Source organism: Antechinus flavipes, chromosome 5 (assembly GCF_016432865.1).
Source record: "Antechinus flavipes isolate AdamAnt ecotype Samford, QLD, Australia chromosome 5, AdamAnt_v2, whole genome shotgun sequence".
Lineage (NCBI taxonomy): Eukaryota > Metazoa > Chordata > Mammalia > Dasyuromorphia > Dasyuridae > Antechinus > Antechinus flavipes.
The window spans coordinates 64,448,756-64,466,292 of NC_067402.1; the positions used below are offsets into that span (position 1 = coordinate 64,448,756).

The 17,537-nt window shown below is 33.0% G+C and overlaps 1 protein-coding gene across 6 annotated transcripts in view; it reads left to right on the top strand.

Moving 5' to 3' along the window:
- The window catches only part of WAC (WW domain containing adaptor with coiled-coil), a 114,656-nt gene that overhangs the window by 81,702 nt on the left and 15,417 nt on the right, over positions 1 to 17,537 (top strand). For all 6 annotated transcript variants that reach the window (XM_052000270.1, XM_052000269.1, XM_052000273.1 and 3 more), the window contains 3 exons: positions 13,503 to 13,748; positions 14,558 to 14,680; positions 15,088 to 15,236. In XM_052000270.1, coding sequence (XP_051856230.1) covers positions 13,503 to 13,748; positions 14,558 to 14,680; positions 15,088 to 15,236 — 518 coding nt within the window. The remainder of the gene's footprint in view (positions 1 to 13,502; positions 13,749 to 14,557; positions 14,681 to 15,087; positions 15,237 to 17,537) is intronic.

The following is a 17,537-nucleotide window of genomic DNA, read 5'->3' on the forward strand; positions in this document are numbered from 1 at the left end:
ATAAATAAATTAGTTTTATTTTGGTTATATATAAAAACTGGTTAGGGAAATGAATGAAAACAATCATGAACTAGCATGATATAATTAATGGCCAGAATTACAGGTTTTGAATTGGGAAGAGCTAGGTTCAAATCCTTCTTCAGATACTTATAGCTATATGACTCTTATATCACTTAATCTTACTTATAATCACTTAATCTCAGAGATTAGTTGGTAATCTTGAAGGTCCCTTCTAGAAATTTATGATCCTGGGGGTAGCTAGGTGGCACAGTGGATAGAGTACCATTCCTGAATTCAGCAGGACTTGAGTTCAAATTTGGTCTCAGACACTTAAAACTTCCTGACTATGTTATCCTGGGCAAGTCACTTGGCCCCAACCGCTGCAACATAAATAAATAAATAAATGAATGAATTTCAGATCCTGTAATCTAATGTGATGCTTTCTGTCTCAAGGCGAATGAGGTTCACACTAGAAAAGGGAAAATAAAGTTGGAAGGGATAAGTATTTGGCCACTTTGTTAATTTAGATCTCTAGAGCCAGGGTAATCATACTCTAGAAAACTAAGAAACAAACTTTTAGATATCCAATCAGAAGCTACTATTTGTATTAAAAACAACAACAACAAAGCCAACAGAAAATATGGAGGACCATGAAAAGATTAAATACTTGTAAAATGTTCACATTTTGAGACAAGATCATCGACCCAGAATTAGAAGGGATTTTAGAGATCATTTAGTACAACTGTCTGAAAAATGAGAAGCTGAAGAATACTTATAGGGGAACTGGGGTCCAGAGAGGTAAGTATCGTAGCTGAGATCTGAACCAGATCTGTAATTTGAAAAGCAGTGTTCTTTTTGTGATGCTGCAGTTACCCTGTGGTAGAATGATGTAGATTATTAGAATTGAGAGGCCAGGGTGTGCAACAGAAACGAACATCCTCATATATGCAGTAGTATTCATGTAGATAAGAGTGGAAGAGATTCCTATACCACCTGAGCTCTGAGAAATGAGGAAAGACAGCTTTGATCAATGTATTATAATTGGTGACATATTGCTACCGTCTCTCTCCATTGACCTTTGAGTGATAAATACTTTTGATTCCTCAAAGTTTGTGGTTTTCTATGATTTATAGGAGTGTAGTTTCCCTCAGAGATGCTTGATAATCAAAATATACTGTATTTTGGGTAAGCCTTCAGATCATCAAAAATGCAGCCTACTTTCTTCTTTTTCTTTTGTCTTGGACCTAATGCATGGTGTCTTATCTGCAGTATCTATCTAGTCAGTTTTACAGGTTGTCTATGCAGTTAAGTGCATCATAGTCTACATAGCAGATCGTTTTCATCGAGTTGTTTTTTCCTGCTTGTTAGGCCAAACTCTTTTGAGTGATTGTGGATTTCTTCTAGGGGGCTCTGCAGTGTTCCAGGGCTTGATGCAGTCAACGTACTATCATCCACAAACAGGAGCATCAGCAAGACCACCATCTCTAAGGAATCCTTCTTCTGTTTGGACTATGTGCTGGATGTCCTTCATGATGGTGGCAAAGTTTGCCAACATACATATATCCCGCTTGATGTTAATAGAGGAGTGTTAAACAAGGCGAGCATACATATCCTTATTTTATTTCTTGCTTGATAGTAAGCATCAATTGATTTTCAACCAGAGTTATCTCTATAGTTATAATTATCTCTATAACCAAGCCTTGTACGATCTACACATATGGGAGATACTGTTTTGGAGAAGTGATTTAAGGATGTATTTTGACTGAAACAATTAAAAAAAATAGGTAGTATTAGGTTCTGGTATTACTTGGATTTTTCAGTAAATTGTGTGACTGAAAAGATAGGGTGTGTTATATGTATCACTTCTAAAAGTTACTCATTTTCCTCAAGCATAATTTGACCTGCCTGTAGATAAATTTCATTAGTGCTTTTATAAAGATGAGAAAATTAGGAATGTGGATTAGTTGTACTTGATTTTTATGTTACCTTTTTTGAGTCATTTTATGCTCTCAAATTTTCCTACATCTTTGTTATATTTCCTGCCTTCAGATTTCTCAAGAATTGATTCCTTAACACACTCATTTGTGTTATCTCCTGCATGAATCTCTATGATGTAAACTTAATCTATATAATAGTATTTTTCTTACTAAATTAACTTCAAGCCCTCCCTGTTACTACTAGCATTAGAAATGAACCCTTACATTCAGATTGTAAAGTCTTAAAAAAAATTTCCTCAACCAATCCTTTCAGCTTCATTGGATATTCTTTCCATCTACTCTTTGTGATCCAGTCAAACCAGCCTTTTCTCTGTTACACAATCACAACACTCTGTCTCCCTTCTCCATGTCTTTGCACTGGCCACCTTTCATGCTTGGAATGCACTTACTCCTCATTATTACTTTAGAAAAGAATTCTTTTTTTCCTTCAACATGTTTCCTGTTCCCCTTCACTGCTGATACTCTATGTACCATGTATTTAATTACTTTACATTATCTTTACATTTATTCGGTATGTATGTTACACGTACACAGGAACATACATTGATTGATGTTTGGACTTTAACATATACTAAGGTAGGAGCTTTATGAATAGAAAAAAGTGATTGATGTGGGACACACTGTGGAGATAGAAATGACAAGTTTTGATTGAAAATATGGAGTAAGGAAAAATAAGGCATTGAAGACTGCCAAAGTTACTTTACAATGGGAATATGAGTAGATGGAGTGGTGCCTTTGAAAGAAATAAAAAGTTTGTGAGAGAGATGCTTTTGGAAGAAAAGATAAGAATTTCATTTTTGGATATGCTGAATTTAGTATGTCTCTTGGGCATTAGGAATATGAACCACAGAGCCACGTGTGGTAGTCAGAGAACTTAGGGGATGATAACCATCAAGAAGTATTTAGACAGAAGGCAAGCCAGGAACTGTCCAGAGAGCCCAGAGAAAAGAAGAAATGTGGTCAACAATGTTACCTATCAGCTCTGTGAAGGAAGAGAAATGAATAAGGATCCTCAGAAAATTGTTTATCAGCTTTTATATTTTTTAAAGGTATCTTTGGAGTATGGATTGGACATGCCTTGAGTCTTTGAAGGGTCTTTTGTTTTCTGAGTCAGAGGCTTTTTATAACCAAGAACATTAATTTGCACAAACCTGCCTTTTTCCCTTGCTAGTATGCTAATGGAGGATGCCCTTCATATGAGTGTCAGTGTTTTTTATACATGTGGAAATGGTTAAGAAAAAAAGGTCATAGTTGTTAATGGACCCAACATTTTTGGAGGGGTATATGGTATGAGAACTGAGGTTTTTCAACCACACCCTGGCATCTATCTTCCTTTTCTCACCTTAATAACTGTATCTTCTCTATGTGCACTTGAGCTATCTAATTCAAGTGTTTCTTTTTCCTCATCTTTGTTTTCTTTAGTAGTAACATTTTGCCTTCCTCTGTAAACACATCTAAACTACAATGTTACTGTTTTAGAGGGTGAAAATAATTTTTATCCAGCTTTGATTTTTTTACTTTTAGATATTCTAGGAATTACATTGGTTACTTGGGCATTTTAGGCTTTTTTTTTTTTTTTTTTCTTATGGTTATGCTTTCTACTGCTTTTTGGATGATGCATCCTTCTTCATAAGATTCTACATGTTTATTTTCTCTACTGTTATATAGTCTGAACTATATTCTCTTTTGACTGCCATCTCTCACTTTGGCAAATAATTCACATATTTGCTAATTGTACAAAGGTGCAATTTTGGCCTCTTGGCTTCTTTGTTGTGGCAGTTGCTTTGTATTGTTTAAGTGTCTAGATTTTGTTATAATTGGTCTCCTTTCTGTTATCCATTTATTATCCATTGCCTCTTTTTCATTATTCAATACTTTTTTGAATAGGTGAGAATTCACCTATATCAATTGCATACCATTTTCTCTTCTTATGTTCATTTATTTATTTATTTATTTTACCTTTATATATATATCATCAAGTACAGTTGTGTACTAAATTGTTTATGCATATATTTCCAGATATTTATTTTCTTGGTGTAGTAAACTCCAGGTAAGTGAAGAAACTCCCTCTACCAATGTAAAGATTCTGTTACTTAGTCTTAGTTGCCTGGAATACTGAGATTTTAAATATGTTAAAAAAAAAAAGATTTATTGCTGAGGAAGAGCTATGAGATTTACTCTGTTCACATCAACAGATCCCTTTATCTGTTGTAAATTTATAGGGTTTCCCTTCCTTCTTCTCATTTTCTGCCTTGGGACTTTGTAAGACAAAATATCCTCAAGATGGAAATGCTGGGTTCTGGGAATCTTCTGGTACTTAATAGCTATGTGTAATATTAAAAAATATTTGAATTTTTCAGGGAGAGGGCATATTCTGTCTTCTATATCTCCCTGGGTGTGTGTGTTTGTTTTTCTCCCTGTACCTTCATCTCTAGGGCACTTAGAGCAGGGATTCAGGTTGTCACTGGAAACATTCATTCAAAGTCAATCTCCCTTGCTTTCTAATTCCTATTGACAGCTGGTGTGCCCAAGATGAACTGTGTGTATATATATGAGGGCAAAATATGTTGGTACTGCTCCTGCTGCTGTTGGAGAGAGCAACAACTTAATTTATGTCTGAGGCAATAAGGACTCTGTTATGTGGTACTCTTAGCATTTTGTAAATCATATTTGTGAAAACAATCTTTAGGATTTGGAGACCAATCCAGGAGTTGACTTTAATCAAATTGGGAGATACAAATGATTAAAAAAGCCCCTTTTTTTTTTTTGGTCTTCTATTATTTTGTTAGAGGACATTATTTTTCAAATAGCATTAATTTATTACTTTGTTTGCAGTTATCCTTACACTGATATCATCTTTTCTCATTCCAGATGAGGATTTCTTTTTTAAATCATAACTACTTATGAATACTCTGCTAAGGTTATGGTCTTCATGGAATATCTGCTCATGTAAATGATATTATGGATTTCTGAATAATTTTATTTTTTTCTATTCTTGTAATTTTAGATATTATTTTCCTGGGACCAAAAAATATTCCATCATAATGTACCTTGACATATATAAAAAAGATTGGCTTATACTTACTGGACATCTAAATTTAGAAAAGAAAATATTTTAAAAGGCAGAAAACATGGACCTTAATATTTAATTTAAAAATCTATACTAAGTATGCATTTCTCAAAATGGAAATTGAGTAGTGAAGAAACTTTTACTGAATATGTTGATTGATTTTGATTGTTTTAAAAAAAATAAATTCAGTTACATAATGTTAAAATTACTGGAGAGGTGACCATTACAAATTAAGATGACTCCACTAAATATCCTGATGTTTTGAAAATAATCAAAAGTAGATATAGTAATCAACACATTTTTAAATGTTAATGGAATAAGCTTATTCTGGGAAAAGATTTCTTATGGAACTACTAAGAAAAAAAAGATTAACCTAGGCTAAACCTATGTTCACCTAATTCTTTTATTGTGAGGTAAATGCAGAAGGAAATTTTAAAATTAAAACTAAATGATTTTGAAATTTTACACTTGTTATAACAAGTTCTTTGTTGGTCAAATAAGAAATCATAGATAACTGAAATGGTTTTTGAAGACTGGTTTTTAAGTTAATGTTGTCCAGCAGTTGAAAACTGTTGCAAAGATAACAGTATCACATTTAAAGTATTTTTGATTTAGATAATGCTCGTGGCAGATCATCCAACTACATTTTGCAGATTTGTCAAGATTTAAACAAAGAAAAGGTTCCATGTATGCTGCTGAAAATCTTAAACAATATTATTAATGTTATTTTTATATTACTACCAATTTATCTTTAATATTCAACCATTTAAAATTCTTATTTGTATATATCCTTAATTTATAATAAACTTGATTTAGAATTTTTTATCATTTGCTCTTATATTAAATATAATTGCAGCTCCCTATAGTGTAAATTCACATAATTTGACCATGTTACAAAATTAATCATTTGCATTAATCAGGACCTAATTGTAGTAGTAATGTTAGTAACCAAATGTCCATCCTGAAAATATCCATCTGTGGAAAAAAGTATCTTAATGTTTATTTTTACATGGAATGTCTTTGCAAAATCACACTTATAGAGTATTCCAAAATTCCCAAAACATTATTTACTTCTGTTTACTCAGATTCACATAGAAAATAAGTAACAAATCCAAGTCCTTTTTCTCCAGATATCTTGCTCTTTCTATTCTACTGTACCTCTTCTCCTGATAATCTCCTGAATTTGTTTGGCAATTAATATTCTTCTAACTACTGAAATGTTTAGCGTTTTGTGGGAACCATTGGAGTCTTCCATCTGTCTTATCCCTTTTTCCTCACTCTTAACCACCAGCTCCCTTCTTTGTTATTCTTTGTTTCTTAGATAATATCTTGTTACTTGTTTCTTACAAGTCACTGTTGGTAATTGGTTGCAGCCTACTTATACTCATTGTGTAGCTATTCTGTTGCTATTTCAGCTCCTAAAGTTTTTTTGTTTTTTTTTCCAGAGATTTTGGTAGTAATGATAATGAATACTCACAGTTGGCATGTTGACATTTATATATCATTTTAAGGTTTACAAAATCCTTTCTACCCAGCAGCTGTGTGAGGTAAATAAAGTAATTATTCCTGTTTTCCAAATGTAAAATTGAGGCATATGTAAGTTACTCTATATTCCAGTGAACACACTGGTCATTCTCAGCAGCAGACAAATATTGGTGGCTTTTTTTTTTTTTTTAAAGATAGAGTTTTGGGGTGGAGGAGTGCATAGAGCACCAGCTCTGAAGTCAGGAAGAGCTGAGTTCAGATTCAACCTTAGACACTTCACACGTATCCAGCTGTGTGACCCTAGTCAAATCACTTAAACCTCAAGTGTTTTGTGCCTCCTCTCTCTTCTACTCCCCTTTATCCTCCTTCCCAGTAAATAAATAAATAAACCAAAGGGTAGGGTTTTGTTTTAGGGAGCAGCTTTGGGTAATTTAAAGACATTTGACAATTAGTCCTTTGTTCAGAATATTCAATGGGATGTCCATCTACTTACAACCTATAACCTGGGCAATATGTCTCCTTTATTGGCTTGTTATTTTCGTCTATGAACTGATAGAGTCATCTCTTTTGAGAAATAGTGAATTTCTTTTTTGGAAGCCCACTTTGTGTTCAAACATAGTTATTGTCTCACAGTAGCATCTGAAGAACACCATTTTCAAAGACTCCCTTTTCCATTTGGGTTCTGCCTTGGATAGTCTACCTAACCATGACAAATATGTAACATATTTTTTAGTTTTATGCTTTGGCATTCATAATTACAAGATTGTTCATCAAAATTAACCTCTGTAGTTTGTCAGTAAAGTTTACTGTTACATATGTTAGTAAATACATACATTGGAAATGCTGTGTCAGACTTAGAATTTTTTTTTCTTTGAGTTAAATGCTTTTAAATAGAATATTCCATTCGTTTCCCAGTTCAGATAACTTTAAGAAAAGACAAGGGCCTGCTATAGGAAGATATATGTGAAAGCCTACTTATGCTTTTTTCTCTATATTCAAAAAAGGAAGGAAGGAAATGAGGGGGGAGCATTTGTTAAATGCTCACTCTGTGCTGTTAACATATATAATGTATTCATAAAACATCTTCACTTATCCATAAACTTACTGAAAATAGGACTACAAATAAGTAATTACTGATTCCTTCTCATTATCTTTATAGGATAATGATCTATGAATTTTTTCATTTTCTGGAAATTTTCCTATTTCTCTAATATTTTAAAAATTGATGCCAGGAACACTTTTTAAAAAAACATGATGTCTCTAGCACCTGTGCCTTCTGTTTATATTTGAAGCAATCTAACCATTCTTCCATATTTTGCTTTTTGAATGCCATTTTTAAAATTTTCCATATGGCACATTTTATAATGAATTTCATCCATATGTAATTGTTACTCTTATCATGAGTGATTGAAGGAGAGAGGAAAGAAAGATCATTAGATGCTTAACAGTTCTTTTCTATTTCTTTTAATTGGCTTTTCTTCTAATGTCTCTGATGAATCCCAATATGCCCCTTCTCTACCCAAAGAGCTATCCCTTATAACAAATAATAAAGGATTATTTCAGGGAAACTAACCAGTACATCAAATAAATATATGAAAATAATGTACTTTTCCACAGTCATGGTCCCCTTTTTCTTCTCAGAGAGAAAAGAAAGATTAAGGTAAGATGTGCAAAAGAAATAGCTTATAAATGAACAGAAAATTGAATTGAAACTGCTTTCTTCAGAATTAACTCCAGCAAAGTTCACAGAGGATATAAACAGAGCAAAGGAGTAATGGTCTAGCCTTAAATCAGAAAACAAAACGAGGGCAAAGCAAGGATAAACTTCTTTTATAGGTTGCAGTTAAATTGAATTTACTAAAAGCCAGAGGTAAAATGAGATTCAAACAACAAACAGAGTGGGGAAATAAAAAGAGAAAGGGAACAAAATAGATTAAAAACACAAAAAATAGTAAAGTAAAATCAACTTGGGGAAGAGTAAGTGAATGAGTTCAGGAGAAGAGGGTAAAAAATGTATAGGAAGATTAGAATCAAAACATTCTGCACACTAATCACAGAAAAAAATTACTGAGTATTTAGAGCAGCTAGATGGTGCAATAGATAATAGTACTGTCCCTGAAGTCAGGAGGACCTGAGTTTAAATCCTACCTCAAGACACTTAACAGTTGACGAGCTATGTGACCTTGGGTAAGTCACTTAAACTCAATTTTCTTGCCAAAAAACCCTAAAATAATAGTCCCCACCCCCCAAAAAAAAGAGTATTTAAAAAAGTCTTTACATAGATGGCAGAGAACACAGTCCTAAAAAATAACTCCTAAATAGTTCATTAAAAGTGAGTGACAGACTGGTTAACAAAACAAAAACCCAGCAATTTGTTGTATACAGGAATCACACATAAAAAGCAAAGATATATAGAGAATGAAAATGAGAGAGGAGAAAGCATAATTTAGTTTTCATTTTATAAATTCAAAAAGCAGAATTTGCATTTATGGAATCAAAAGAATAATAAAAATTTATATTAGTAATAAACAAGAAAACTATATAATGTTTAAAGGAGCTGTCATAATCTTATTAGTATTACTGCTCATATGTACCAAATGGCAATGCATCTAAATTCATAAAGGGGAAGTTAATTGGTTTTCAGTTCACACATAGAAAGAGACAGACACACACACACACACACGTATGCATGCATACACACACATACTCCAGGTTTTTTCATTTCACAGCTATTCTTGATTCTACCTGGATTTCTCTATACATTTTCTGACTTAATTGAAACTCATTCAAAGCTTTTAGAAAATCATTTTCTTCTCCAATGCTTTAACTTTTTTTTTTAAATAATACTTCTTTATCTTCTATTGTTTTTGTTCATACTTTAAATAAGGTTATTGCCATTGCCTGCCTTGTCTCTCTTGCTGGCAAAATGATCAAGTATTTCATATGACTGAAATGATATTTATATTCTTTTAACCTCTTTCCTATTTTTCTTATTTTACATCTATTAAGCCTTGCAAAATTCTGATAATCAATCATAGTGTTGTAGATTTAGAGCAGGAAAAACATCTGTAGTAATAAAGTTCATATATAGTAATGCCATCATTTTACAGATGAGGAAACGGGCTCAGTAACTTGCTCAAGAGGAACACAGGTAGTATATTCAGTGTATCATTTGAATCCAGGTTTTCCTGACCCTAAATCCAGAATAATATCCACTACAATGCATTTTCTCCTTTTTTGGTGGACGGGATTGGTTGAAGCTGTTGTAATTGCTCTTTTTCATTCTAGTAGATTTCCTTTTTTTTTTTTTTTTTTTTTTTAATTTAAATTTAAAATTTTTTTAAAAAAATAACTTTTTATTGACAGAACCCATGCCAGGGTAATTTTTTACAACATTATCCCTTGTACTCACTTCTGTTTCGATTTTTCCCCTCCCTCCCTCCACCCCTTCCCCCAGATGGCAAGCAGTTCTATACATGTTAAATAGGTTACAGTATATCCTAGATACAATATATGTGTGCAGAACCGAACAGTTCTCTTGTTGCACAGGGAGAATTGGATTCAGAAGGTATAAATAACCTGGGAAGAAAAACAAAAATGCAAGCAGTTTATATTCATTTCCCAGTGTTCTTTCCTTGGGTGTAGCTGCTTCTGTCCATCCTTGAAACTGAGTTAGATCTCTTTGTCGAAGAAATCCACTTCCATCAGAATACATCCTCATACAGTATCGTTGTTGAGGTATATAATGATCTCCTGGTTCTGCTCATTTCATGTAAGTCTCACCAGTCCTTTCTGTATTCATCCTGCTGGTCATTTCTTACAGAACAATAATATTCCATAATGTTGATATACCACAATTTTCTAGTAGATTTCCTAGCAAAGTTAATTTTTAGTCTGTCTTAAGTGTACACAGATATAAATGTGGAAATCATTGCTATGTTGTTAAACTGTTCATTCCTATTGATATTCTATTATCAAGTTTGATCCTTGCTGTCTGTTACTCTTTGCCTCTTCAGCTGAAGAAAATATTTAGTCATCAACACATTTTCATCTATTTTAGCCTTTATCTTTTATTAATTTCATATATTTTCCCCATCTATTTCACCATTCTTTGATTTGTGTACCTTCACAATGAAGTTACTCCATAGTCAACAGGCTTAGATTGAAGAATCTTGTCAAATTTACTCTTCATCTCTAGTATCCATAACAGAAGTTACTCCATGAATTCTAGTTATCTTCATAGGCTAGACATTTGCTTGTTTTAGAGGTTGTAAAGGAGACATTTATTTAGGTATAGGTATGATTCACTAAATCACTAAAGTTGGTTTTTCTCTCATTTTCCCCTTTTCCCATTCTGAGTCAAGTCATTTTTGCTTTTGCTCACAAGCATTAATGATGAGGTGACCATGAACTCATGAAGTATTTCTTGTTGCCACTAATCATACCATTGACTTTAGCCATTTTTTCATTTGACTCTCTGAGGCAAGCTTGTGGCCCTGCTTTTTCTATTTGCCTAAAACTTTAAAAAATGATTTTTAGTTTCCTTTTAGTGAGGATATTGATAGTTTTATTGCATTGAGAAAATTTTATAATAAAATTTAATCATCAAAGAAAGTGGAACTGCTATATCAAGTCTCAATTATAATCAGAGGTATGCTTATGGAGGGAGGAAAAATGACACTAAAGATAATGAAATTTGAATAGAAAAGATGTATACTAGATATGATAGAATGGATAATTGGTTCTCTAGGTGTTGAGGGGAATGGAGAGCATTTCAGACATTTTTAAGATACCCTCTCTTCCTCCTCTTCCTCATCATGGTAGGATATCATGAAATAGACCTACATATCTCATTTTTCTCCTATGTAAACAGGATGATTTACAAGCTTCTTAAAGTCATCTTTGTTCAGAGTATCAGTGAATAAGCAATTATCATCAGTAAATAGACAGTTTTGCATTTGATATTCTACAGTATCATTACAAAAGTGATTAGAATATGGAGAGAAGAGAAATCACAGTGCTTTTGTTAATACAGACAGGACATTGGTAGAACAAAATGCTACCTTAAATAAAAGGTTCTTTTCTAATGATGTGTCCCATATATAGTTTTTTTCTTCAAACCAGAAATCGTTAAATATTCCTTGAAATATATAAAAATAGAGGTTACCCTTTCAACCTGTTAAAGACATAAAGATATAAAGGATGTTTGCCATATATTTGGAGGAGATCTAGGGCAGAATCCAAATTGAAATTTCCTATAGAAATGCTTCCATTGACAAATGATATTGTGCTGTTGTATTAATGCCCTAGAAAAGGGGTCCTCAAACTTTTTAAATAGGGGGCCAGTTCACTGTCCCTCAGACTATTGGAAGGCCGGACTATAGTAAAAACAAAAACTTTGTTTTGTGGGCCTTTAAACAAAGAAACTTCATAGCCCTGGGTGAGGGGGATAAACGTCCTCAGCTGCCACATCTGGCCCATAGGTCCTAGTTTGAGGAGGACTCCTGCTAGAACATTGTGGAGTCCCCTGTATGAGCCACATTAAAGTTAGCAGGCCAACAGTCCACAAAGTAAAAACTAGGTGTATGCTTATTATCTGAATTATGGAATTCATGTAGGTAGACAACCTAAGTATCTCAAAATTACATTTTCCTTAATGAACCTGTTTCTTTTTTGAACTGACGGCCCCTTTGGTCCAATACCAAAATTCTTTGGTTGGGATTATATACCTGTGATTCACCAGATGTATAGATAATGTCTGAAGAATCACTCAGAGAATAATGAAGACTTAAATGACAAATGTGAGACATCTTCAGCAAATAACAAGGGTAACTAGGCAGTGTAGTGGACAGAGTGCTGGACCTGGAGAGTCAGGAAGACTCATATTTCTGAATTCAAATCTGGCCTCAGACACTTAGTAGTAGGACCTTGAGCAAATCATTTAATCCTATTTGTTATTAATTTGTTCATCTCTAAAATGAGTTGGAGAAAGAAATGTCAAACCAATTCAGGATCTTTACCAAGCAAGCCTAAGTGGGGGTCATAAAGAGACTGAAATAAACTGAACAACAAATTTCAAAGCAAAATTGGTTGCCACAAAAGTTGTCTGTTATTGAAAAATAATGTTTGTACAGCTAATGCAAGAGAGTACTTGGAAGGCATCCTGCAACATAGGAAAGGAGACCTCTTTGAACTGGACTAAGCCAGAGTTTTATCAGATGGGGCAGGCATGAATAATAGGTGATCATCTTTAGATGAAATGTCCATATCACAGATGTATTTTGAGTATTCAGAAATGATTTCTGTTGGAGTAAATTTGATTCAATGAGTCTAAATTTTAAGAATTCATTTAAATATTAAAAACTGTTGCTTTAATCACTGGGTTGTCTTTAGAGGTTTCCGGTCTTCTTGGTTTTTGTTTTTTGATCAATACACACACTCTCCTTCCTTCCAATCCCTCATTAGGAACTAAAGAACTGTAACCAAATATATGTATGTATGTATGTATATTCTCTTCTCCTTACTTTCCTTCTTCCTCTTTCTCTTCTTCTCCCTGGATACTTAATTCAAATCAAAATTTTTAGTTTTCAGACTAAAATTTAAGAGAAATTTTGTCTTAAGTGGATTCAAGTGATTTTAGCCATAGCTGTTTAATTGCTAATTTTTTTGTTAATACAGTTGGTAACCAGGATTTTGGAAGGTTTAAAAAAAAATCATTCCATGAATTTAAATGTCACATTTTTAAAATATGAAAATGATGAGTAAGATGACTTATACTTTTTTTTGTTTGTTTAGGTTCTGCAAATTAGATGTTAATAATTATTGAAAATCTTTAGTGTATTTAATGTCCTCTCATCATATTCAGTGCATGAAAAATTTCAAACTAATGGAGTAATAACTTTGTGTTTAAAGATATTTTTCTTTTCATCTCTTGCTCTCTCTGCATTCAGAATCTGCATCAGGAGATAAATCTGTATCCCATTCTTGCACAACTCCTTCCACATCATCTGCCTCTGGACTAAATCCCACTTCTGCACCTCCAACATCTGCTTCAACAGTTCCTGTTTCACCTGTTCCACAGTCACCAATACCTCCATTACTTCAGGACCCAAATCTTCTTCGACAGCTGCTTCCTGCTTTGCAAGCCACCTTGCAACTTAATAATTCTAATGTGGACATATCTAAAATAAATGAAGGTAAGATCAACAACATTTTATGCAAACCCCCCCCTCCCCCCCCCCCCCCCCCAAAAAAAAAAAACAAAAAAACAAAAAAACAAGCAAACAATTGGCTTGCACAACATAAAATGATTCAGGATAGACACTCTGGTACAATACTCCAAATATGTTTTAATCACATCAGGGTGCTTTATGTCCCCTGATTGAATGCAAATTCTGCATGCTATCTTGGGGTAATCACATTACCTTTTATGGCTGCCTCATCACTTATGAAACTTTCAGTCCACTAAAATCACTTTGTTTAAGTATGTTTACTATCTCATGTTTCAAAGTTAATTTTTTTTTAAACCAAAGTTTAAGACTTTATATTTATTTCATTTTACTAGATTCAGTTTAGAATTTTCATGTCTGTCTTATTATATCTTGGATCTTGCATATTGCTACAAGTTATCCTTTCTAACTTTTTATATCTATAAATTTGATAAGCATGACTTTTTTTTTTGTTTTCCACATCTAGTTAAAATATTAAACTGTTCGGGGCCAAGCACAGATGTGTGGGGAATTCCCATCAGAGACCTACTTCACTTTGATGTTGGACCATTAGTGGCTGTTTTTTGGGGGTCCAGATTTTCATGTGGTTCTGAATCCAACTAACTGCTTTTATCCAGCCCTCAATTTTCTATCTTGTCCATACTAATAAAAATTACCCAAGACTTTGGTATTTGTTTAAACCTGTTACTTCAGTGAGATGAGTTGTATCAGTTATTTTTGCATATCTGTTTTTTCTATCTTAGCTTTGGGAATAATAATGAGTTTGATGTTCTCAGTTCTAACAGCAGCTGTGACACAGGCTTCTCTGCAGTCTATACTCCATAAGATTCTTACTGCTGGACCATCTGCTTTCAATATAACTTCTTTGATTTCTCAAGCTGCACAGCTTTCTACACAAGGTATTTAAGGTCTTATCTTTAGTAACATTGCTTTCCTTGTGGTGTCCTAGAATTTGTTGTTATGTTTAAGAAGTTTAAATTATGAATAAGAAGTCTTTCCAACATGTAACATCACTTTCTAGAGTTCTATTTAGATAACTAGCCTGTTCAAAAATATTTATTAGCTAACATCATTTTTGTCTTTTCATTTATTTCTGTTTTCCCCTTTATATACAATATGTACATATACGTGTGTGTGTGTGTGTGTGTGTGTGTGTGTGTGTGTGAATAAACACAGCCCCTCCCTGCTTTATTGGAAACTTGAATTGTTTTAGAGACACAGTTGTTCTAAATAGAAATTTTAAAATACTGAATGGATATATCATCAGCTTGTGTGTATTTATAGTAAATACTTTCTTTTATTGCAGCTCAGCCATCTAATCAGTCTCCCATGTCTTTAACATCTGATGCCTCATCCCCAAGGTCATATGTATCCCCAAGGATAAGCACGCCTCAAACTAACACAGTTCCTATTAAACCTTTGATAAATACACCTCCTGTATCGTCACAGCCAAAGGTATGATGTTTAAAAGATATGCTTAAGTTTGGTGGTGGTTTATTTTCTGATTGGTACCTTGGAAAAAAGTTAAACTGTTTCTTGGAACTTAATTTATGCATTTTTATTTTCTAGGTTTAAGAAGATAGCCTCGATAAAATAAAACTTGGGTAGAATAATACCTTTGAGCCTGAGGGAAATGACATAAAGTTTAAAGTGGTGTTGTTATTATGGGTAGATGAGAAATACTGGAAGGTCCCTAGAGCTTTACTAATCTTTTGGGATGATCACTGTGGAATCAGGAAGCAGTGGACTTTCTGGTTCTACTGGAACACACATCATATTTCCATTGCCTTCAGAGCTGCTTGCCTCATAAAATTTTGTTTGAGGGTATATGGCTTAGTAAGAGGAGGACTGCTAAGGAAGACAGTGAAGTTCAGACCTCAAAGGACAGCCTAACACAAGAAAAAGGATTTTGAATTGGCAGTTAGAGGAGTTGTATTAAATTTCAGATTCTCCTTTTATTAACTGTGATCCTGAGCAAATCACTTAATCTTTCTGGATCCTTACCTGTAAAATGAAAGGAGTTTGACCCAGTGAACTTTGAACTCCCAGAAATCATGATCCTTCTGGTTCATTTGGTTGGTGAAGAGACTAAATTATAGAGAGGATATGATTTTTCTGTGATCATACAGGTAGATAGTGACAGAATCTTGATTAAAACAAATCCAGGTTGTTTTATTGACTTCCATTTATTTTTTTATGAAAGTATGTGTTTTGAAATGTTTTTTTTTCCCTCAAAGAATTTGCTTTTGTAAGTAGTCCCAGTCACATTCATTCTTGACTAATTAATGAAGACAGGTCACTATTGAAACTTTGTTGGTTTTGATAACTTTGTAAATTATTAAATTAGCCTCCCCCTACCCCTGAAGTTTATTTTTGTAATTAATAGCTCAAAAATAGGACTCCTCTCAAGTTTTCAAGTTATGATTTTCATTATGATGTTTATTAATAATATGTTGGAGTGTTATTTAATTTTTAAAAGATATTTTGTTTTAAAAAACTTGGTGTTTTCTTCTAATTGTTTATAGCCCTAACTTTGTTTTAGATTTATTGAATTTTTTGACCTTATATAATTGTGTCATTCTATAGTCATAATAGATTCTGAATTTGTCCCTGTAATAGGCTTGAAACCTAATGGTCTATACTGTTAAAGTTGTTAGTGTTGAAAAGTATTTTCCAGAGAAGATCACATTCCAGTCCTTGAAGTCAAAAAGCTCATTTCTGTTAGTCAGGAAATATTGAGTTGAATTCATGTCATAAGTTACAAAGGAGAAGACTTTATAAAAGATTATACAGATTTAAATCTTGGCATTCTATGTAATGTTCTCCCCCCTTCTCCCCCCTTAAGCTCAGCAGCCATTTTATCTATTGATAATTTCTCTTATGCAATTTTTATCTGAAAAAGCACAATTTTGTGTTCCTGGGCCTTGCCTTAAAAGAGAGGGTTATACCCATGTTTCAGATTTAAAAGCATTAATTCATAGAAACTGAGATTTAATACTAAGAAGATGTCATTTTACAAATGTTAAAATTTGAGTCCCAGAGAGCTTAAATGTTTTTGTACCAAATAAATGGCAGAACTAAAATTGAGCCCATCTCTTCAAACCCACAAAATACATTAAAGGATATTTATAATTAGGAGCAATTATAGGTGGTAATGTAGATTATAACTTTGGATGAGAAGTTCTTTTTTTGTTATTGTTGTTTTGTTTTGTTTTTCTGGCAAAATAACCTATCTGAGCCTTAGTATCCTTAGCTGCAAAATTAACCATCTGGACTTAGATTATCTTTAAATTTTACCTTCCATTTCTAAAAATAAAGTATTTTAAGAGAACTAAAAGTTAGATGACTAAGCTGAAAAATATGCCTCTATAATAGTTTTAAATCACAGTTGAATTCCACGTGCTTCTTAATGTTTTGTAATGTTTATTATATTAAATTACATTAAAATTTTGGTATCCATGAAAATTGATCACTTTATTCTTTATAATAATAATATTTAAAAGTTTAAATATTATTAAAAGTTGATAGGTATCTTAGAAAACATTAATTCAATATTTTTCTTTTAAAAGATAAACTGAAGCATGGAAAGATCCTAATTGTCCAAGATCACATAGATAATATAATGGCAGAGCCAGGATTGAATTCCAGTCCTCTTGTTACTCAATCAAATACTAGAAAGTGTTTGAAAATATATAAATAGGAGGCAGTACAAATGGAAGAAAAGTCATTGTTTTGATTGTTATGAACTGTGTTCAT